The sequence below is a fragment of the Lactuca virosa genome, chromosome 7 (assembly GCF_052849685.1).
Source record: "Lactuca virosa cultivar CGN04683 chromosome 7, Lactuca_virosa_CGN04683_v6, whole genome shotgun sequence".
In the NCBI taxonomy this organism is placed as follows: Eukaryota; Viridiplantae; Streptophyta; class Magnoliopsida; order Asterales; family Asteraceae; genus Lactuca; species Lactuca virosa.
The window spans coordinates 31,780,495-31,804,941 of record NC_136432.1 but is presented as its reverse complement, the minus strand read 5'-3'; the positions used below and the strand labels follow the sequence as shown (position 1 = coordinate 31,804,941).

The 24,447-nt window shown below is 38.1% G+C and overlaps 1 protein-coding gene across 2 annotated transcripts; it reads right to left on the bottom strand.

Moving 5' to 3' along the window:
- Positions 1-13,480: 13,480 nt before the first annotated feature.
- Positions 13,481-18,617, bottom strand: LOC145123662 (cytochrome P450 716B1-like). 2 transcript variants are annotated; one of them, XR_013715229.1, is made up of 5 exons: positions 18,080-18,617; positions 17,299-17,746; positions 16,584-16,771; positions 16,118-16,508; positions 13,481-13,557 (listed from the first exon to the last, which is right to left on the bottom strand). XR_013715229.1 is itself a non-coding variant. In XM_079058865.1 (4 exons), the coding sequence occupies exons 1-4, from the start codon at positions 18,599-18,601 to the stop codon at positions 16,176-16,178; spliced, it is 1,491 nt and encodes a 496-aa protein (XP_078914991.1). In that variant the 5' UTR covers positions 18,602-18,617; the 3' UTR covers positions 16,061-16,175. The 2 variants fall into 2 exon arrangements, 1 of the variants encoding a protein (XP_078914991.1); XM_079058865.1 differs by lacking the exon at positions 13,481-13,557 and having other exon boundaries at positions 16,061-16,508.
- Between the last annotated feature and the right edge of the window lie 5,830 nt (positions 18,618-24,447).

Sequence of the window (24,447 nt, the reverse complement as noted above, 5' to 3'; positions counted from 1 at the left end):
TCAAACGCTCAAACGAGCCTTGTGCACCACACCAATACTATCCCTCCCCGAAGGGATAGAAGACTTCGTTGTCTATTGTGATGTGTCGAATCAAGGGCTCGGATGTGTTCTGATGCAGCGAGGTAAGGTCATCGCCTATGCCTCGAGACAGCTGAAGACACATGAGGTCAAATACACTACCCACGATCTTGAACTAGGAGCAGTTGTGTTTGCTCTGAAGATCTGGAGACACTACCTGTATGGGACAAAAAGCACTATCTTTACAGACCACAAAAGCCTACAACACATATTCGACCAGAAGGAGCTCAACATGAGACAATGACGGTGGGTCGAACTACTCAGTGATTACGAATGTGAAATTCGTTATCATCTGGGTAAAGCCAATGTAGTAGCTGACGCCCTAAGTCGGAAAGAATATTCTAGTCGTAGAGTCAAATCATTGACTATGACTATCCATTCGCACTTGTCCACACAAATTAGGGAGGCTCAGCTCGACGCTTTGAAACCTGAAAATGTGGCGGGTGAATCCCTGAGAGGGATGGATAAGAACTTGGAGGTTAAGGGTGGCGGAGCTTATTATCTCATGGATCGGATCTGGACCCCGAAACACGGTGGTTTCAGAGACTTGGTCATGAACGAGGCGCACAACACTCGTTATTCCGTCCACCCGGGTTCAGATAAGATGTATCTGGATCTTAAAAAGTTATATTGGTGGCCTAACATGAAAGCAGAGATTGCTACCTTCGTGAGTAAATGCCTTACTTGCGCCAAAGTCAAGGTCGAATACCAGAAACCGTCAGGATTACTCCAACAACCGGAGATACCTGAATGGAAGTAGGAGCGGATCACTATGGACTTCATAACCAAGTTGCCCAAGACAACGGGTGGACTTGATACCATATGGGTCATCGTCGACAGATTAACCAAGTCCGCACACTTCCTACCTATCAAAGAAACAGACAAGATGGAGAAGCTTACAAGAACCTACATACGGGAGATTGTACGACTGCACGGTGTTCCCATATCCATTATCTCGGACAGAGATAGTAGATTCACTTCGAGGTTCTGGCAGTCGCTACAAAGTTCCCTAGGAACTAGGCTGGACATGAGTACAGCCTACCATCCATAGACCGACGGACAAAGTGAGAGGACTATCCAAACCTTAGAAGATATGTTGCGAGCCTGTGTGATCGACTTTGGGAAAGCATGGGATACTCATTTACCCCTTGTCGAATTTTCCTACAACAACAGTTATCACACGAGCATAAAGGCTGCTCCATTCGAGGCCCTCTATGGCCGAAAGTGCAGATCCCCTCTGTGCTGGGCTGAGGTGGGTGATACCCAGTTGGCTAAAGGACGAGTTCCTGAAAGCACTCTCACGGGTCCGGAGATCATTCGGGAAACGACAGAGAAGATCGTTCAGATTCGTAAACGATTGAAAGCCTCTAGAGACCGACAGAAAAGCTACACAGATAAACGAAGGAAACCATTGGAATTCCAGGTAGGCGACCGAGTTCTATTGAAGGTCTCACCCTGGAAGGGCTTGATACGCTTCGGAAAGCGTGGAAAGCTAAATCCAAGGTACATAGGGCCTTTCGAGATTCTCGCAAGAATCGGCCCTGTAGCTTACAAACTTAACTTACCCCGCGAACTCAGTAACGTACATCCTACTTTCCACGTCTCGAACTTGAAGAAGTGTCTGTCCGACGAGACTCTTGTAATCCCACTCGACGAGATCGAGATCAACGAGAGCCTCAACTTCGTGGAAGAACCTGTAGAGATCATGGACCGAGAGGTCAAGCAAACGAAACAAAGTCGTATCCCGATAGTGAAGGTTCGCTGGAACGCCAAGCAAGGACCTGAATTCACTTGGGAGCGAGAGGATCATATGAAACAGAAATATCCTCGTCTTTTTCCTTAGTTATTTGTAACTACTTATTTGCTTAAACTCTAATTTCGGGATGAAATTCTCTTTAACGGGGGAATGATGTGACAATCCGAAATTTTTATCTTATACACTTATTCAAATCAATGAAGGTTAGACTCGTTTTTGCTATTTTCTAGCACTGTTTAGAGTCAATTAGAGTGTTTAAAATATAGTATAATCAGGGTAGGAGTCATGGGATGAGTTTTGTGAGTGTAACACCTTGCAAATGAGCCAAACACACCAACACAAGGTGTGTGCGGCCGCACACCCGAGTGTGCGGCCAGCCAGCCGCACACAGCCGACCGCACACACATCCCAGCCGCACACTCCCACCTATATATAGAACACTTAGTCATTTTTGAACACTTTTCCACTTCTTCAAAGCTAGAACTCGAAATCCTCTCAAGTATCATCCAAATCTTCATCTTGATCTTCATAAAAAGGTAGTAATCCTTCCTTTTATTTGTTAATATACGACCTTAACTAGCAAAACCCTTTGGTTTGATCCATGAAAACATCCATTTTTAGTCAAAAACACCAAGAACACACACTAGTTTTGGACCTTAATCACCCTTTCAAGCCTCTATAACGTGTATACTCTTATCATAACTTGTTATATGCTAAGAACACTTGATGATATACTAGAAAACCACGATTTTATCACCTTCATAAAGGGTGTGCGGCCGCACACATCATGGTGGCCGCACACACCCTTTTGGGGTCCAAAAATGGCAATAAACTCCATATAAGGCTAAAGCATGAAGTAAGAAACCTTCCTAGATGAGTTCTAAAGCCTTAAAATACGTTTTGGCACATTCCATAGGGAGTGTGCGGCCACACACACACCCTGGCCGCACACCCTGGCCGCACACACTCAAATGGTGTGCATTTTGACCATACACTCCCTTGTATAGCCATCTACCCCTAATATACAACCATAGGTGTTGGTAGCACTTAATTCTAAGTGTTTTTATGTCCCTAAGGCGTGTCCCTATCACTTTTGGGTAGTTACACACATTAAATGTATTCATATATGTGTATTTATATGTTAAATAGGATTCGTTTGTGCTCAAGACTCCAATTGACACCCAACAATCTTATATCGATCTTTCATTCGAGTTACTCACTACAGGTGAGTTCATACCCCTTAATTAACCTTTTAAATGTTTTAAATGCTTTTATGGGGGGAATACAAGTTGAACAATTATAGTTATTATATCAATCGCATGTGATTAATAACTACCAAACAAGCGGATTTCTTACTTTTCAAACTGTGTTACCAAACTGTTTTACTTCAAACTGTTTTACAAACTCTTTTTCATACCAAATGCTTTTGTCAAACCCTTTTACATGTCAAATATTGTTACTTAAACTCTTTTAAACTTATATTCTGTTAAAAGTGTATATATATAGATATAGTTATATAAGTAGGATTGAAAGGACTTAGGACTGATAACTCACCTTACTTCCTGTTCCTTGTTTGGTTGTGGACTTAGGGTATCAGGGTTATTTGTCCGAAGGTCGTTTGGATCCTAGTTATATATTATGTATATGTATATAGATATAAAAGGTTATTTCTTTCCAGTTCAATACCTTTGGGTAGCAAGGGTATACAAACATGTTCGTACATACAAACAACATTACTAGTAAACTATAATAGGTATAGTTTAGGAAGTTACAAATCTATTACTAGACCAATGAAACATAAAATGAGTCAGTTCATACATGTGTCATAACTTATAGTGATGAGACACAAACATAACTTATAGTGATGAGAAAAAAACATAACTTATAGTGATGAGAAACAAACATAATACATAGTGAAGAGAAACAAACAATACCATAAAGAGAGAACATACATACAGGCTAGACAGAGGAAGAACACACAATACAGCTAGCACATACATTACATATACATTATTACAGTTATGTGAGCCACGTAACGGGGCATGCACCTCCTGCCATGACCGTTTTATATCCAGAATCTCCTTAATTGGGGAGCGTATGAGTTTGTGTATAGATCTATACTGGATTGACTATCCTACACCTTACTGCTCGCTACAGTGGGACTTGCAAGTCTACGGGTGCCAAACGTCATTTCTTACGACGTCTTACATCGTCGTTTTTCTAGAGTCGGTAGCAGGGTACAGGCCGATCACATGGTACTTTAAATAACTACTAGTTTAAAGTAGTTAGTACAGCAGTAGTTACTTAATACAACACTACAATACTATTTCATTATCCTATTACATTTACTTTGTGATCTTCACACAATAAACAATAATGTAAAAACTATATTTTTGGTTAATGATAGTCAGATTTGGGAAAATGCACACTCTTACAAGAGACTCACACACAGATACTAGATGCCTTGGTAGAAGGCTACTGTTAGTAGGAAACATAGGGTTTTCTAGGAGAGTTCAAAACAATTACAAACTTTTACAAACTTATACAATTACATACTTACAAACACTTTCATACAAATACAGACACTAATATACTTATGATCTCACCAGCTTTAAAGCTGATAAACTCTTTCAAAATAACTTGTATTCTCAGGTCACCAGTAGACAGGTACCGGTGCCAGGTTTTTGAGAAGATGGAGCTCGTTCAAGACTCATCTTTTATTTTGATTCATATTTTTGGTGTCTATATAACTTGACATAACACACTTGTATTAAATTATATTATTAATGCAATGGATGATGTTGTTGCTTGTTTACTACTTTGCATTGTTGTGATACTGAACGTGACGTCCTCCACCCCCGAATGTTTCCGCCGTTCCGGTTTTGGGGTGTGACAAACCCTAACCGACTCGTCGAGTTGGCTCATCCACTCGTCGAGTCCCTTAAGTCCATTTCTCATTCAGACGATTTTGAGCAGAACTAAAGCCCCATACTCTAGATCTAGCCTCCCAAGGCTGAAATTGTTGGGTTTTGAGCATTCTAACACTTCCTAAGTGTACATGCAACCCTAATAAACCTTGGATCTATGTTTGTCTAAAATACATGCAAAATTTGTTTTCCAAGGTTTGTAACTTATCTAGCATGGCATGGGGAACTTTTAAACATAAAAGAACTAGATGAATTACATACCTTTGTTTGTGAATTGATTCCTTAGGAGTTTGAGAGCCAAGCACCAATAATGTGAATGCCTCAAATGGAAATCACAAATCACCACAAACTTGGAAAACTTATGAGAGAGTATATCTATGCTCTAGAAATCGGCCACCTTTCTTCACACACACTAGGGTGTCATTTCATGCATCACAAGCTTGTTTATATAGTGCACATGATTAGGGTAAACCCTAATAACCCATGTCTTTTCCTTTCCAAGGATCCGTGGGTTAAGAGCTCCATGGATCATCCATGGACTCCCATATAAGCTTAGCCCATTACCATAATGAGTGTTAGCCCACACTATATAAATATAATAGCCCATGTTTAATTAGTCACCATTTGATCACTAAATTAATTCATAATTAATTTAAGACCAATACTAATTAAATAATACAATTTCATATTAATATATTATAACTTATAATATATTAATAAGCCGCAAATATACTCTTCTCATAATGTTATCCATATAAATAGTTCGGGTGAAGTGCAACCCAAATGGACCATGCCGGGTCGGGTCAAGTATATACCAAATAAGTTATGGACTTAGACACCTTATCCAACAGTCACCCACTTGGATAAGTCTAATAACTATATTTGCCTATATGACTTCAGGAACCAACCGACAATCGTAGCTCTCGAAAACTCTGTTGAACTATGAAGCGCCATTTTAGATAAGTGATCATATAATCCTCTGCTCTCATGATATCAGCCGGACAAATACATGGAACAATGTCTTACTTATTGTCCAGCAGTTTGTTTCCCGATTTCCGATTTTTTTGACAAAGAACTTAATCGAACACATCAATTTAGTTCTGACCGGGCCCGGTACATAGTTCAAAACAAAATCATCGAGGGGCCCAGATATTGCTTCTAATCCTCCAAGGACTAGAAGGAACAGATAAACTTCGACTCATATACTTGTTTCTACTACTTGTTGAATTATACACAAAGGCACGTTTTATAACATCAAGTTACTGATGTGTTTTCGTGTAATCAATGTACAACCAACTCATATCTCTAGGTTTGAAGACTTATATGATATTACCGTCTCACGATCACTCGAGATGAATTCCATGAAGTGATGCAAGTGAGCGTGGGTTGAATCCAATACTCATAACTTATGAGCACTCATGAGTGTTGTAGCCATGTCCAACATCTTAGACCTCTACAACCAACTCATGACAATCTTGATTCATATCTACTTCCAACATATGACCGACTGTGGATGGTTTGAATAACTTAATCATTCGGAAAGAATAACCTAGTTATTATGGAAGTCAAAACATGCAAAGTGAAACACAAGAATAATTGAATCCAATATGGTCTCAACCCTTATGAATATAAATAAAACACCTTTTATTCATCACCATATTGATTCCACATTATTCTGTTTCGATTTATCAACTTAACACTTGAATTAAAACAATAGTTGCCCCATGCTCCAAGCATGTACACTATGTTTTCTAAACAATAATCATGCCATACACCAAGTATGCACACTATGTTTGTCTATGATCTTTACTTTGTGAAGTAGATCAATTGAACATGATTCCAATGATGCTCATTTCACAGTCCCAAATCCTTACCGTAAATGAAAGAATACCAAATTCTTGTCATTTACTGTAATCTGTTAGATTCCAAACTTATATGCATTGATCCTCTTGCAATGTCTATGCACAAAAGTCACAAAACTTGTCAACAGTCATTACAGAGTATTCCAAAGGAGATTAATTCCATGGAAACGAAGTCTCATATTCAAAGTACATTGCTTTGAACATCCTTCTTGCATAAAAGTTTCTAACTTTCTCATAGATTCTTAATATCCAACTCCCAATATGGAAAATTTCCATATTCCCATTTTGATTATCATATCTGAACAAGAGCTACCTCTTTTCAGAATATATCCATATGGTCCTTCCAAAATTTAACACTATACTTCCAACTGTCCCTGAGCAACCAATCTTTGGTGAACCTTAGATTATCCTCGACAATTGCTTAATCATTTTAGTCTTATCCAATTCTAGACTTTTCCCTTCTTAATGCTCTGAGCATTTGGAAAATTTAGAAAGGATGAATATTATAGCACATGTGACCGATCCTATACCCGAAGCATATGGGACACGATTCACGATGTCTCACATAAAGACCTGATACTAGATCAGTCTTTTGCTACAATATTTTTTTTATTTTCCATGTTTTCAAAAATCGACTATGAAGAGGGATGCCGTAATCATAATCGAATTTGAGAACGCAATATATATAGAATTTCCTTATGTTGAACCATTCCAACATAAAATTCATATATATATCATTGACTAAAGATGATTGAAATCTCAATCTAAACTTTTAGGATTGAAATGAAGTATAATCTTCTCTTCCTTAATTATAGCAAAACAACCTTTTCCAAGTGAAAATCTTGTTTTCTATAATTAACAATACTCATCATAATTGATTATGCTCCCACTAGCATAATAATTATTTAGCACAACAATTATGCTCCCACTAGCTTTGACATGTACTCAGAAATCGACTTCTAGAAATCAATACTTTATTGACTTTCATCACCAAAGTTCAGACTTCTGATACGAGATGCTTCGAAAAAACTTTATCTAAGCTTCTCAGACTCATACATCTTTCTTTAGATAGCTCACATGTGTGTCTAAACAATTATGAAGAGGGATGCCGTAATCATAATGTTTAGACCTGTTTTCCATTTCTCACAAGTCCATGTTAGTGTGCCGGTTAACCACATACGCTCCACTAACGACTTTGAGAATGCAAACAACACAATTGCTATCTACTTAAAATCTACTTAGTGAAAGCGTTTCCTCACCATCATTTTCATGAATCGGAAAAAACCTTATGACACTTAGATTTTATGATGTATGTGTTCCTATCCATATGAATTTGTCAAAACCGTAATCAAAAGACAAGGTTAGTGACAAACTCAAAACATATGGATTGAACTTGTTCAATCTTGATTTCTTGCCTCTTGGTAGCCCAAGGGCCCACCATTGCTTCCAAGTTGTTATGCACACAATTGAGAACTCACAGAACTCACATACATAGTCAACTTTACCGGAATAGGCACAGGAACAAGAATTATGTCAACACGATAGGTTACAAACCTCAAGTCGTGTGCTAGCGATAAACTATAGGTTTTATCCTTGATTAGCTCTTGAAACTCTGAAGACCTTTAAGACTCCCACTGTCCTCTTGACATGCAAGTTTCTCTTTGTCAAGAATCATTCCTTGACAACCAAACAAACATTCAAGAGTCTGTGCGAATTCTTATCAAGATAAACACTTCACACAATTGATGTCAGTTGGTCTTTGTTTTATCCAAAACATCACAACTTACCAATTTCAAATGTACAAGAGTAGAAAAAATTTTACTCTTACATTTGACAAGTGTTATAAACCTTCTTTAAGATGTGTCACTCAAGTTACAATCTTGGAGTATGACTCTAAGACTTGTTTTTGGAACGAAGTATGATTCATCTTCTTTATTTTAACCATTCCAACAATTCATGAATCCTCTTCTTATCCATAAAATTCACTAAGATGTCCTTAGAGGATGAATTGTGACATGGTTTCTTAATCATTAAGATGATCATAAAACAAGATACTAAAGTACTCTCCCATCTTTTCAGATTTGAGAAACTTTTATCTTTCTGCCCAATTTGATTCTTCCCATTCGTCCTGCCATACATTGAAACTTTTCCAATGTTTCAGAATTGTACTTCAACTTGTAGGTACAACCATATTTACTAAACTTTAGTAAATCATGACGAATAGTCTTATCGATCTTTGTGGTGGACTTTGACCTGCACACACCCAGTGTACCCGATCCTTTAGTCTTTCACCTGTCTCACATATACATGTGGTCAGGGAATTAGTCTTAACTCTCCAAAAATGAAAATTCTCATTCATCATGCAATACAACCTGCATGATTCCAAGTTTCAGTCCAATTGAAACCTTGGGTGATGAGAATCTTTCCTTATTTGATAAATTTAGACACTACCACTAATGAAAGAATCAAATGCATATTTCCATTATTACTAGAACCATACAAACATCAATTTTTCATAAAATGCCATTGCAAGGAGATATAAAAAAAATAAAACAAAATTTTATTTATTTATAAATGCGGAAAAACTTTTTCCTTACAATGCAACTTTAAATGAAAAACTATGCTATTACATATCTTCTAGCAATCTATCATAACTCTTATGTAGCAGCTCAAGAATCCGATCTTCGAACCATCCATATTCGCTATCAGATTCAGCATACTCCTTTTATTAAGTGTCCTTCCCTTTGCTTGATCCTTCCAGACACCAAAATGTAACCGAGTCACATTTTGTATTAAGAATCATCAATAAGGAACTTAACAGAGTTAGATAGTGGACTTACCTGAAGCAGAGTCAAACCTTTTGTTTCTACTTGCTTTCAGATCTTTTAGGTATTCAGGGCAGCTTCGCTTCCAATGATCCTTCTCATGACAATAAAAACATATAGACTCTTTGGGAATGGTAGATGAGATTATCACAGACTTAGCCTTTCCCTTTGCCTTTTGGTCAACAGGGTCGACCAAGGCCGATCCCTTTCCATTAGGAAGAAAAGGCTTTTCTGGACTTCCAATGTTACCAATGTCCATGTCCATGGAAGTTTGAGAAATAGACCTTCCACCCATATTTGCTTGACCATTGCACCACATCATTTCTGACTCAGCAGCAACAAGCAAATAAGATAGATCTATTAGGGTCATGTCGTGATCTGTCACATAGTAGTTCCTAATGAACTCACTGTATGACTCAGGAAGTGACTGAAGAACCCAGTCAGTAGCCAACTTCCTTGGGACAACGACACCCAACATTCTCAACCTGTCAAAGTGTGACTTCATTCCTAAGACATGAGTGCACACAGGTCTTCCATCTTTATGTTTCATTGCTAGTAGGGCTTGAGTGACCTTGAATTTTTCAAGTCTTCGAGCTTGTGGGTCAGGGAGAATAATTGGAGGAGGTGGAGGTAGAGAAGTGTGATTTCCATGAGATTTGGGAAGATCACAGTTGTCTAAACCAGACATCTACAATGGGAGATATTCAAGTTAGTTGATTTTAAGTCCTTAATATAACACCCAATATGAAATATTAAGGCTAGGACCCAACACAATATTTTATAACTTGGAAGAGGGATGTCGTAATCCAAGTTATAAAATATTTGAAGGTAGGTGAATGACGATTCACCAATTTCCACCATGAAAAACGAAATAAATTATTAAGTTTTAATTGGATTTGAAACTCCTAGATCTTTTGAGATTCATTGAACTTTCAATGGCATGTTTCAATCTCGATTGTGCCCTTCAGGTTTTGTGACTGGGATGCCGAGGATCACAAAACAAGGTGTGAATAACCATGCAAACTCACTTGGTACCCTTAATATTATCACCTAATCGATGTGCCGGTTAACCACACACGCTCCACCGATCTATGATAAACATTAAGTCACCCTTCGTGATCCTTACTAGTCCAAGTTAGTGTGCCGGTTAACCACACACGCTCCACCAACGACTTGGTAAGGTACAAAGTGTGAATTTCATGGGTTAGCACCATATTCACATTTTCCTAAAGTAACTAAGATTGGGAATTTATAAAAGGTTTTGTTACTTTATAATATTCATTATACTTTTAATGAGAATTTAAAGTCATTGTCCTACCCGTTCGGCTAACGACCCTCCACCGATCAAGGAAGGGGTGGGTGAGAATGGACACCCATTAAGTTGCCATTTTATAGGCAACAACCTTATACCCCCATTATAGACCGGCTTCGTGAATGAGGCCTACTAACGGTAAAACGACTTGATCTTATACATATATATAATAATTAACCATTAATGTTATAAATCGTATAAGGGTTGAATTTTAACTTTTAAAACTCTAAGGGTTGGAATTAAAGTATATTAAAGTGTGTGTAACTTTACAAATTCCAAAAATTGAGGGCAAGTTTTGAAACCTTTCAAAACTTTTCATTTCATAACTTATGAGTTAATGGTTCATAAAAATGAAGACTCTTCATTTTTATGTAACTTATGTGTTTAAATGTATGTTTAAAAGAAAGTGACCTTTGGATATCCATAATTTGAGGACAAATTATGGACTCCATTAAAACACATAAATGATCAAGAATTAATGATAAACAATTCAGCAAATAATTCCTATCATTTTTCTAAACTCATAAGAACATGAACATGATCATCAAGATTTCAAGAATTATATGAGCACATAAAATCATGGAATTTTGATATAAGCCATTGTAAATGGATTAGCATAAACATTACACCATCTAAAACAGGTTTTAAAACACCAAAACAGTTTAGGGTAATGTTTCTAGTCCATTTCCAGCAACAAAAGTCGAAAATCTGCTGTCAGTTCATTCTACTCGTCGAGTGCACGAACCTACTCGACGAGTAGGATGAATTTTCACTTGGACTCGTCGAGTCCCCCCATGGACTCGGCGAGTCCACTGTTCAGACAGCAAACAATTTCGATTTTTAACACAATTTTGCATCAAGTATCAACAAACAAGCCTAGGCTCTGATACCACTGTTGGGTTTTGAGCATTCTAACACTTCCTAAGTGTACATGCAACCCTAATAAACCTTGGATCTATGTTTGTCTAAAATACATGCAAAATTTGTTTTCCAAGGTTTATAACTTATCTAGCATGGCATGGGGAACTTTTAAACATAAAAGAACTAGATGAATTACATACCTTTGTTTGTGAATTGATTCCTTGGGAGTTTGAGAGCCAAGCACCAATAATGTGAATGCCTCAAATGGAAATCACAAATCACCACAAACTTGGAAAACTTATGAGAGAGTATATCTATGCTCTAGAAATCGGCCACCTTTCTTCACACACACTAGGGTGTCATTTCATGCATCACAAGCTTGTTTATATAGTGCACATGATTAGGGTAAACCCTAATAACCCATGTCTTTTCCTTTCCAAGGATCCATGGGTTAAGAGCTCCATGGATCATCCATGGACTCCCATATAAGCTTAGCCCATTACCATAATGAGTGTTAGCCCACACTATATAAATATAATAGCCCATGTTTAATTAGTCACCATTTGATCACTAAATTAATTCATAATTAATTTAAGACCAATACTAATTAAATAATACAATTTCATATTAATATATTATAACTTATAATATATTAATAAGCCGCAAATATACTCTTCTCATAATGTTATCCATATAAATAGTTCGGGTGAAGTGCAACCCAAATGGACCATGCCGGGTCGGGTCAAGTATATACCAAATAAGTTATGGACTTAGACACCTTATCCAACAAAAATACCACGTAAAGATGCAAGCTTTATGTCCATGCATGGCACCTAGGGCTCAAAGTGCCAAAACAAGGCTCTATGGAGGGCTTAATGCATAACACTTGCCCAATAGCTTGATAAAGTTTGAATCTTTAGGCCCAAGGGACCTCATACTGCCCAGATCTGAAGTTTCAACTTCATGGCATGCTCAAACAACTCAAAGGCTCAAAAAGGAAGATGGAAATGACCACAAACTCCCTAAAGAAGAGATCTAACCAAACAATGATCAAAGTAATAGCTTTTTACCTCCAAAAAGCAGCTAGCACTGAAAGAACACCGGATCCAGAGGCTTCTTCTCGTTCCAAACCTTATGCTCTTCTTTTTCCTTCCAAGAATGCACCAAATCACACACTTTTAGTCTCTCTCTCTCTCTCTCTCTCTCTCTCTCTCTCTCTCTCTCTCTCTCTCTCTCTCTCCCTCTCAGGTGATACCAGCTCGTTTAGGGTTTCTCTCAGGGTGTTAAAGTGATAAGGGATGCGGAAATGAAGGCTTAATGTCCTTTAAATAGGACACAAACCCTGAAAATTAGGATTTTCATACTCGGCTCCTACTCGTCGAGTTGGGGTCCACCAACTCGTCGTGTAGACTCTAAAAATCACGCGGGTGTCTCCTATTCTACTCGGCGAGTTGGGGCCTCCAACTCGTCGAGTAACCCTGACAAAATGAATATATCTTAATTAAATATTATACCTGGGAGTCGGGATGTTACATATCAACATAGCATGGCTAACATACTGGGGAAAATACTTACTTGAGCTCAGCCGATTACACGCATTGCACTCTCCCTTTTTCTTACAAGAAATTGGTTTTAAAAAGTTTTTAATTTTGATTTTTTTGAAAACAATTTTTACCATTTCCTTAGTTTGAGTCCTGACACACCGAAGAGTATGCCTGAATCCCTCAAACCAAGGCTCTAATACCAACTTGTAACAGCCCAAAATCTCAATAATTTTTTTCATTTTTAATTAGAAATTCATTTCCATAAATTATAAAATTTCAATTACAATTGTTTTCAAATCCCCAAACAAAACGCCAGAGTGTCCCCAAACAAAACGCCAGAGAGTGCATGCCACACCATCACACCGGGCTCTTTCCGTTAGATCCTTAAGTACCTAAACCAAATAAAAAACTGTAAGTTAATGCTTAGTGAGTTCCCCAAAGCATACCCCACATAAACCACATAATCATATAACCCATATCAATCACATAAGCCATGCATATAAACATAAAACGATGTCGTGGGCTCCTCCCAGGGTCTTACTCCAGGATGTCATGGGCTCCCCCACATGGTCTTACACCTATGTGCCATGGGCTCCCCCCATGGTCTTTACCTGGAAATCCATGGGCTCCCCCACATGGTCTAACATCCAAGTGCCATGGGCTCCCCACATAGTCTTTACCTACAAAGCCATGGGCTCCCCCATATGGTCTTACATCCAAGTGTCATAGGCTCCCCCATGGTCTTTCATTCAAATATCACATAAACAACTAGCATACCACATAACATATAACAAACAAGCATACCACATATCACTACATCAACTAGTGTACCACATATCACAAAATGGGTCGGCCTTGGTGCCTTCGACCCATTGGTATGGTGAGCAGAGTCACCTCTGTCTGTTGAACCCGAAAGCTGCTCTCCTAACAGTCTGAAACCACCCGTGCTGAACAATAATGGCATTAAGCTAAAAATTATGATTAACACAATCTATCTAAAGAGCCCAATTATCTAAGCCATGTCCAAAGCTATTAATGGGCCATATGGCCCAATAAGGCCCAACCATAGCAACCATGGCCCAAAACAGATAAATTGGACCACTAACTCAAAACATGACCAGACCCAATAACTGATTAAGGCCTAAAGGGATTACAAGCCCAAACCTATCTGAATGCGTACGCCTTGCATACCACTCCTTTACGCTCAACGTACTGGCTCCTTTATCGGTACGCACTGCGTACATGCTTCTATGCGTGGCGTACTAGTCTGGCATGCATAAATGACCATTAAGTTTTTAATGCTTGGGATATAAATATCAAGCTTCAGATCTGAGTCCATTAAGACGTTCTAAGACATAAAGTTGGCAACTTTATGCCCTTGCATGCTTCATATGTTCCCAACAACCCCTTATAACCCATTAAGACCTTTCCAAGGGTCTTAACTCATGCATGAGGTCAAAACACCCATCAAGATTGCATTTTTATGGTATGAATGAACTAAGGGACCTCAGATCTATTCTTAAGCTCTGGAGTTGCTCAAACTCCCAAGAGATGATCTATGAACACAAATGGGACAATAAAGCAAACACTAGCTCAATTTAATGAATAAGATGGAAAGATTAAAACATTATACCTCCAGAAGCTCCTCAAGGTGAACTAGATGCAGGATCTTGAAGCTCAATACCGCACCAAGCTTCCTCACTAACTTCTTCTTCTTGAATAAACTCTAAAATGGCCACAAATACACTCTTTAAGCTCAAGAGTACTCTCACAAGGAAACTCTGGAGTAGAAGGACGAAATGAAGCTATGGAGGCTGATTAGGGTTTGGTCCAAGAGGCTTAACGATGTTTAAATAGGTGTCAAGTCCGAAAATTAGGGTTTTGCTCCTTTGTTGCGTATGCCCCGCGTACCTCTAGGTACGCCCCGCGTACGTGGCCACCCTCCGCGATCATTCGTCCTTAGTATGCTAAGCGTACTCCTGGAGTACGCCCCGCGTACTAAGGGACCTTTATGCTATATATTTTCAATTCAAGGGTTCAAATGGTAATACCTGATTTGGAGTGTTACAGTAAAAACTCACTTACAAGTCAACGAAAAAGGTGTACTCACCATTTAAGTTTCTCATGAGGGTTATGATTTCCTTTAGTCTGTTTTGATCATCCTTGTATTGGTCATCATTTAGTTGTTGTACAATCATTAAGTTGTTAGGTTAGTAATCGGTCTATTGGTTGTTATTGCAATAAAATTATAAATGTAATGACAACTGAGAAAACATGGTATCAAAATCGTAATTTTTGGTAAACTTAGTGACTTTATAGAAATTTGGGCAAACTGGTTACCTGACGAACAAGAAGAACTGATTATTTGGTTGATATTGCAATAAAATTGTAAACATAATGATATAATTAAGAAAAAAACATTGTGTCAAAATCAAAATTTTCAGTAAACTTAATGACTTTATTGCAATTTGTCCTATATATTAAAACAAACTATTGTAATGTCTTTATACTTGTTTACATGCTTTGCACACTAGTTTCTTAGGGACAAATTTTCACATTTTACATATTCTTCAATGTTTGTTCGGTTTTGATTAAACCAATCCAACTATCAAAGCATACGAACCATATAGTTCAATCCAAATTGTCTTATTGGACAATTTGGTTTTATCTAAATAGTGTACAACCCTAACAATGCATGGTAGAGTAGAATGCTTGAATGGGGTGGACTGTCTACTTGACATTCATTGGACTAAACTTAATCATAATGGAATGCCAAGTTGGCATCCCCCTATCGATTTGGATTTCAATAGTAATTGAACGTCAATGGAAATCAAATTGTTTTAAAAAAGTTTTAAATATAATCCATTTGAATTTTAAAGAGTTCAATGCACTGTATGAATTAAATGGTAAAGTTGTATGAATGTAAAGATATTAATATGATAATTCACTAACCTTTATAGAGTTCAATACATTGTGGATTCCCATAAGAAAATATTGTCTTGAATCTTTCCTACAATGATGCTTGAGATGATATAAATATTGCTTTAATGGGTTTGATCCTAACTAACAATCCTTGATCGAAGTTTGGCATTGGGTTTCTCTTAAAGGATTCATCTTTCTTAAGAAGCTCCCAAGTAAATTGTGTCACCAGGCGATGCATCATAGCTAAAGTTTCCATTTTCGCAAGCTCAATACCCGGACACATCCTAGGCCCTGCTCCAAACGCTACAAAACTGAATGGTGGTGGTTGCGGTGCATGCTTCTCAAACCGTGTTGGATCAAACATGGTTGGGTCTTTGAAGATGTCATTGTTCATGTGTGTCATGGATTGAGATAACAAAACCTGAAAAACAAATTATGCAAAATCATATTTTGTGTCTAATTAAGTCTTTATTGGCTAATAATTTATGTGACCTACTTGCCATCCTTTAAGAATTGTATATCCTCCATACTCAATATCTTGTGTAGCTCGTCGGAAGCTCAAATTGATGGGAGGGTTTATCCTTAACATCTCAGACGCTACTCTCCATAAGTACTTCATCTTGGTTAGGTCTTCCCATGTCAAAGCTTCCCCGACTGCTTTACTCTTGGAAATTTCTTCTTGTTCTAAAATTTCAATGATGTAAACTCGACCAGTTAAAAAAATGCAATCCAGGCCATGACGTGGGCTCATGTCTATTGGTGCTCAAACCATTTGGATAAACAATATGCTTGTAAAATGTTACTCATGAGTTTCCCCGGCCCCACAACAACATTGGAGATGAATCACAATGGTGATGCATAGGTTTAAATATGACACCTCTTTGACTTCTTTAATGTTAAGGCACACATGTTGGACCAATATCCTTGTATCCTTGTAAGTACTTAAGGCATGAGCGATGTTATAACAAAAATACATACACATCTTAATATATTTTTGTAAGAAAAATTAAATATCATCCTTCTTATTCTTCCTACCCATCTTCCTACCACTTTTAGATGATGACAAGTGTAATAAATATTTATTAACTTTATTAAATATGATAAGTCACAATCTTAAATGTGTAGGAAGATGGTAGGAGAAAAAAAGTAGGAGGATATTTGATTTCTCTTTTTATAATGATTACGATAGAAATAAGGATAAGATGCTTTACCACGAACTACATTTGAGTAGACAGATTCATTGTTGGCCAAAAGTTTAACCAAAAACGTAAGGAGGGATGAGGTTGTATCATATCCTGCAACCATAACGACAATGATGTTGTCAACGATCTCCTCATCAGACATTGTTGGTGATCCATCATCATCATGAATGCTAAGTAATGAACTTATAAGATCTTTTTGATGATTAGCTTCTTGTTTTTGTTCTTGAAGTGCTTCCCTTTTCTCATGTATAAGATCTATAATCATTGGCAGTAGTTTCCTTCTTGCTACAATCCCACGATTGAACTTAGTGAATGGAAAATTGACTGGAATTGCTAGCACACCTTCGATCATGTCTTGGAAAAGTGGCATCAGTCTATCTCTTCTAGGCCCTCTTTCAATCCCAAATAGAAGCGAGCAAATTACGTTGAAGGTCAAGGTCTTAATCACGGGTTGTGCCTACAACATTGTAGAAATAATCATCTAGATAAAATGATCAAAAATATATTTTTATGGACAGTTGAAAATTTGGATCAAAATTAACACAAGTTACTTTCTATTAATTATGCATTGTTTTCATTTCACGTGCTATAAAATTTTCACCTAAATTAACCCCATATATACATAATCAGTATTGTAACGCACATCCAATTAAGTACATACACATAGATTTATGAAATATAGATTTTAACAGTAATCAATTTTTTAAATATATATACTAAAACATTATAAGTGAATGATATTCAGATCTGATTTGGATATTACTTTAAGAGGAAAAAAAATATGATGTACCTGAACATCTTGTTTACCATGCCAATGTGTTTGAAGGTTGTGCTGGATTTCTGCGTCTACTTTTGTAACATATTGCTTCAACACTTCAAGCTTCAGAAACGAAACAAGAGCCGCTCTAACTCGTTTATGATCATTCCCAGTTAACTCGCTTAAATTTTTCGAACCAAAGATTCTGCTGAGTGATGGTGGTTGTGAGTTGTTGAGTATGTTCCCATCACAAGTGTAGATGAATTTATTTGCAGCTGGACCATGTAAAACAACTGTCGGGTATCCAAAAAGACTGGCTTTCCAAATAGGCCCGTGTTTGGTTATTCCTTCTTGAAACCATTTATCGACCTTATCGGCTTTCAAGGCCTTCAAAAGGCTGAGGCTTTGCCCAATTACTGGTAGTCCCAAAGAACCAGGTGGGAATCGATCTGGATATTTCTTACCTCGAAAAAGAAGGAAAGTGGAAAATAAGAAGACCAATAACAATAACCATGACGTTATAAAAAACTCTAATTCCATTGTTAATGGCAACATCCGATTGAGAGAGTTCCTTGTGCTGGTGTTTGTATATGTATTATTATATATATAAAAACCCATGTCGTTAAATGTGATTGTCCTATTTTGTGTTTGGCATCAATGAAAAAGATGCTTTGCCCATAAAACAATAATTTAGTTCTCTTTATTTTAATCTGGAAAAGTATATCTAGACATATATATATTTTTTATTGTTTATATATTTACACATTAACATATGTTAATACATTTTAAGACACAATGATTGAATTAGGTTGACTTGTTAAACGTTTTTTCATTTTTTTTAATTATATAAGGTAAGCAAATTTTTAATCGTGATTATAGAAAAGTATATTGTTACAATAGTAATTCAATTCATTATAATAAAATTATTTAAGAAATTATGCTATTTGAATATATATGTTTTAGATAGTTCTAGCCGTTAACTATTTCCATTTTTGTAACAACTTCTGTATGTAAATTTTGTAAAAAAAAAAAAAAAAAAAAAAAAAAAAAAACCCAATTTTTATTTATTTATTTATTTATTTTTTAAAATAACCAACTTCTCTGGAATGGGGCATTTGTAACACCTATCTTTCAGGTATTTTCAATTTGAACATTTCATATTTTAAATTAGTGCAAAATTGGTCCTTACGCGGGGCGTAACTTATTGTTATGCATGGCGTAGCATGAGAAATGGAATGTTGGCATTTAATGCTCTATGTTGGGCGTACCTGAAGTACGCAGCACGTAGAGCCGCAGTGTTCAAACCCCAACTTGTAGGGTTTAAACCCTATTTAAAGGACCTTAAGCCCTTGAGGCCTCACTTATCTTCAGCCTACACATCCCAAATAAATCATTTCGAAACCCTAGCTACTTTGTGAGGATCTTGAGCATTTTGAGTGAATTTTTGTGTGTTTTGTGAAGAAGGGATCCATTGGAGAAGTCTTGGTAAACTTGAAGCTTGAATATCCAGAACTTTCATCCCATTTGTAAACCTTAGAAGGTATAAAGCTTGAACATTTATGATTCTTCAGTTTAAATCTAGGATAGCTTAAAGATTTGCATGCTTTTGGTCCCATAGTTTGATTCTTGTGAGTATGAGTTACTCCATAACTGTTAAGCATCATTTTTAGCTATTTATGGACGTATGTAGTCATAAAAATAGGAACTTGGACACTCCTATTCTTCCATGCATGAGATCTTAGACCTTGGAGTGTATTTTTGATCTATGGCTTGATTTTATGCTCTCTTAAGCCATGCAAAAGCTTAAAGTCGATGACTTTATCAATCAGGATCTCCCTTAGATTAAGATATGTGAGTTGGACGTTTAGTCTTTAAAAATTAAGGACTTAATGAGGAAGTTTATGAAGCAGAGGGTTACGTAGGGCGTAACCTTGGGTACGCATCGCGTAGCGTGTCCCTGCCCTGTTTATAGTGGAAACTTAGTACGCATGGTGTAGTGAAGGAGTACGCACAACATACTCCCAGAAGAGGAAATGGGTCATTTTAGGGCCTTGGTCCATGTTTGGGTGGGGTCTAGTCTTGGAAGGGTAAAAAAGTCTTTTACCCTAGAGAGAGAAAGTATGCAATGGACCTTTGGTTTTTGTTATTACCTTAATTCGTAATTAGGGTTGGTTTATATATATATATATATATATATATATATATATATATATATATATATATATATATATATATATATAGTGTGAGGAGATTCTTGGATCAGTAGCTCGGGTGTGAGAGTTATCTATTATCGATTGAGGTGAGTCCTCTCACTATATTGTAGGACACTAGGTGTCGTATGTTCTTGTTGCCTTAGTAACTCTTGTTGTATGCATGTTTGCCTGAATGTTATATGTATGTGGGGTGAAATAGACCCAAGGTTGATATAGACTCGTTCTGTTGAAAAACACCTATTGAGTCGGAAGGGACTCTGGGGTGAAATAGACCTGAGGATGAAATAGACTCGTTCGATTGAAAAATATTGATTCAGTCGGAAGGGACTTAGGGGTGAAATAGACCCGGGGGAGAAATAGACATGTCATAGCCTTGTGTTGATATGTATGTATGGTATGCGGTACTTTGGGAAACTCACTAAGCTTTCTGCTTACAGTTATGTTTATGGTTTTAGGTACTTCCGGTTCGAAGGGGAAAGGCCTGATATAATTGCACAACATCTACCAACATTCCACATTTTATGTTATGATTTGTACCCTTATAACTATTTTCTACATTGCCACATTTTGATTGGTTTTGAAATGAACGATTGATGGTTTTGGTTGACTTAAAAAAATTACCTAGTATTTTTGGGACGTTACAAGTTGGTATCAAAGCCTTGGTTTGAGGGATACGGGCACACTCTCGAGTGTGTTTAAACTCAAACTGGGGAATTGGTAAAAAGAAACTATTTTCCAAAAGGTTTTTATAAAAGAAGGGGTGTGATGCGTGCAATCGGCCGACCTCAAGTAAGTATTTACCAAAATAATCATACATGTTTATTTGTTTTAGTATGTGTATATGTGTTTAGCATGCTAGATAAGGGCTAAGGATCTACTCAGAATTGTATGATGGAATTTTAAGAGAGATGCATATGTATGTCTGGTGTATAAGCCTCTAGAACTGCATGCTAATATGGATTTCAGATGATTAGATAGAGTGGCCTGATTAGACATTACATTGGTTAGAACTCGATGCTCGAATGATGCTTACTTTGTGATCTTAGGAACCACCATTAAAACTAGTTAACTATCAAGTGAATATGTTAGGTTACGTGTTACAAAAATTAGATAATTTTAGAAGGTTAGATTTAAATCTATTGCGTAGCTCTTGTTCGAGTCCAACCGTTGTAGTGTGAGACCTTGCAGTCACAGAATTATCTAGTGTATATTGCATGTAATTATATTCGTAAGGTAGTTAACGGGTGTTAATGGGATTTTCTTCCGCAACTGATGGCAGAGAGTGGTGTGAAAGGGATCCTAGGAGAACCTAGGAAGTATGTTAGCTTGGTAGATGTGTTGTTTAGCAGGAATCGTGAATGTTTGGTAGTAAAGGATTCACTTAGGGGAATCAGGACAACTCTTGAGGAAAGTACGAATAGGTGTGGAAGGTAGTATTGGACTCGTACTACTGAAAGCACAGGATCTGTACTCGAGTCAAAGGAATTCGCGAGGAATTTAAGGAACTTGCTAAGTGTGGAAAATTATTCGAGTGTTTTATGATGGTTTCATTGTTTATTTTCACTATGGTAGTCACTCAAGGTGGTTCAGGGCCTGGTGAAGGATCGGGTTCAGGCTCTGGAGCCAGACTCTTGGATGATCAGATGCGAGAGTTCATTTCATCGGAGATCACTCGCGGCATTCTGGAGTAGCTCATGTGATCTTTGGTACAATCAAGGATGACATTATGGAGATGATGGATGATCATTTAGGTACATTTCGAACTGAGATTGTGGTTATGGTGGGTGCATACTCTCTGACCTTTCGAGAGTTTCGTGCATGAGGGGATGCTAAGTTCTTCGAGAAGAAGGACCCCATTGTTAGCAGGCGATGGTTGTCGAACATCGTGAATGCTTTCCAGACTAGCTTCTGCCCTGAGGGGTTGAAGGTTATATTTGCATCATTTCTACTGAAAGATAGAGCTCATGACTGGTGGGAGGAGGTAGACTATGCCTTGGGGGTGAGGTTGTCGATACGATGACGTAGGGTGATTTTGTGACGAGATTCAGGGCTGAGTTCGCACTTTTGATCGAGGATCAGCAGATGGTGAGGGATTTTGAGAACCTTCGTTAGACTACTAGGATTGTGGTGGAGATCACTGTCATGTTCCAAGAGAGGGCTTTTTTGGTTCCGTGGTATGTGGTGGATGAGGAAATGAAGAAGGAAAGGTATCATGACATGCTGAAGGATGAGACTTGTGAGTTTGTGAGCATGTCCAGCTACAGGACATTGGAGGACTTGATCGCTCGAGCCATGGAGTGGGAGATTGAATTAGAGCTTCTAAGGAAGCGGAAGCCGATTCAGGCTCAAACATCTTAGGGGGTAGCGATGAAGCCAAGGGCTTTTGATTCTCGATAGTGAGGCCAACACAGTCGGGGCCGCTATGATAATTGCGGCAAGACGCATAATGGGGTTTGTAGGATGGGTGGTTCTGGATGCTATAAGTGCAACAAGACCGGTCATTTTAGGAGGGATTGCCCCACCATCCAGGTATCTGATCTGATTTTCTTCCATTGCAACCATAGGGGCCGTAAGAAGGCCAATTTTCCGATTTTAGCTGGAGGAACAGTTGCAGCACCCGCTCTAGCTACATTAAGGATCACTGACGGTCGCCAAGGCAAGGAGGTTGTGCCAGTTGTGAGGAGTCGAGCTTTCCAGAGCCCGTGCTACATCTGACGTGGTTACGGGTATGTACCTTCTCCTTATGTCATTTATTGTTTATTTGTTTATGATTATTTTGTATGATGTTATATAAGGACGTTCCTATTGAACGGTGTTCCGGACTTGGTTATTTTTATCTGGTCAGTACCCGATCATTTGTATCTCTTGCACTCAGCAAGATATTTGGTGACGCTCTAGGGAAGCTTGGTTATCCGTTACAGGTAGAGATCATTGATGATCATCCCATACATGTATCGAGGGTTCATCAGGGTTATGTGCTAGAGTTATTTTGTGAGTGATACCCAATTGATTTGGTTCCCATACCTTTGTGCAAGAGCAAGGTAATCATGGGTATGGATTGGTTGAGCGCCAATGGGGCAATGATTGACTACGGGCATCAGTTAGTTCAAGTTCGAACCCCAAGTAGGGGACAACTAGTTATTCCTGGCGAGGGTGCTCAGCATGGACCAACTCTCTGTCCAGCCGCAAGAGCTAGGAAATACCTACAGTAGGGTTGTTTGGGGTTTGTAGCCTATGTGTTGGATACTAGAGAGGAAGGGAAGAAGAAGGTTGATGATGTGCCTATCGTTTGACATTACCCATATATGTTCCCGGAGGATTTTCCTGGAGTGCCTTCGGAGAGGCGGGTTGAGTTCCGTATTGATCTGGTTCTAGGTGCAACTCCAGTAGCCAAAGCACCTTATCAGTTAGCACCACCGGAGATGTAGGAGTCGTATACATATCTACAAGAGTTGTTAGACAAGGGTTTTATCAGGATGAGTAGTTTACCCTAGGGATCACTTATATTATTTATGAAGAAGAAAGATGGTTCGCATAGGATGTGCATCGACTATCAGAAGCTGAACAAGTTAATGGTGAAGAACCGTTATCCCGTTCCGATGATTGATGATTAGTTCAACCAATTACAGGTGCGTCTTGGTTTTTCAAGATTGATCTGCATTCAAGCTACTATCAGATGAGGGTTTGGGATGAGGATGTTCAGAAGACAGCTTTCAGAACTTGTTATGGTCATTACTAGTTCGTGGTGATGTCTTTTGTTTGTAGGCCGATGTTGGATCGGTCAGTGATTATCTTCGTTGATGATATCCTGGACTATTATAAGACCAAGGAGCAGCATGAGGATCTTGCAAGAGGTTTTGGAGACTCTGAGGAGGGAGAGGCTTTATGCTGAATTCTCCAAGTGTGAGTTCTGGTTGCGTGAGGTGCAGTTCTTGGGGGACCTCGTCAATTAGAAGAGTATATTCATAGATCCGGCAAAGATCAAGGTTGTGGTGCAGTGGGTGGTTCCAAGGTCTTGATCCGAGATTCGGAGTTTACTTGGCTTAGCAGAGTATTATCGGAGGTTCATTGAAAATTTCTCCTGGATCGCAGTTCCGTTAACCAGGTTGACAAAGAAGTTAGTTACTTTCCATTGGGGGCCTGAGCAGCAGACGACATTTGAGACCTTGAGGCAGAAGTTATGCGAGG

Coding starts and splice junctions, on each gene's coding strand:
- LOC145123662 (XM_079058865.1), bottom strand. CDS start 18,601: ATGTTGCCATTAACAATGGAATTAGAGTTTTTTATAACGTCATGGTTA. Junction 16,772..17,298: donor CTACTCAAATGTAGTTCGTG/GTAAAGCATCTT, acceptor TTGAAATTTTAG/AACAAGAAGAAATTTCCAAG. Junction 16,509..16,583: donor CAATTCTTAAAGGATGGCAA/GTAGGTCACATA, acceptor TTTGTTTTTCAG/GTTTTGTTATCTCAATCCAT.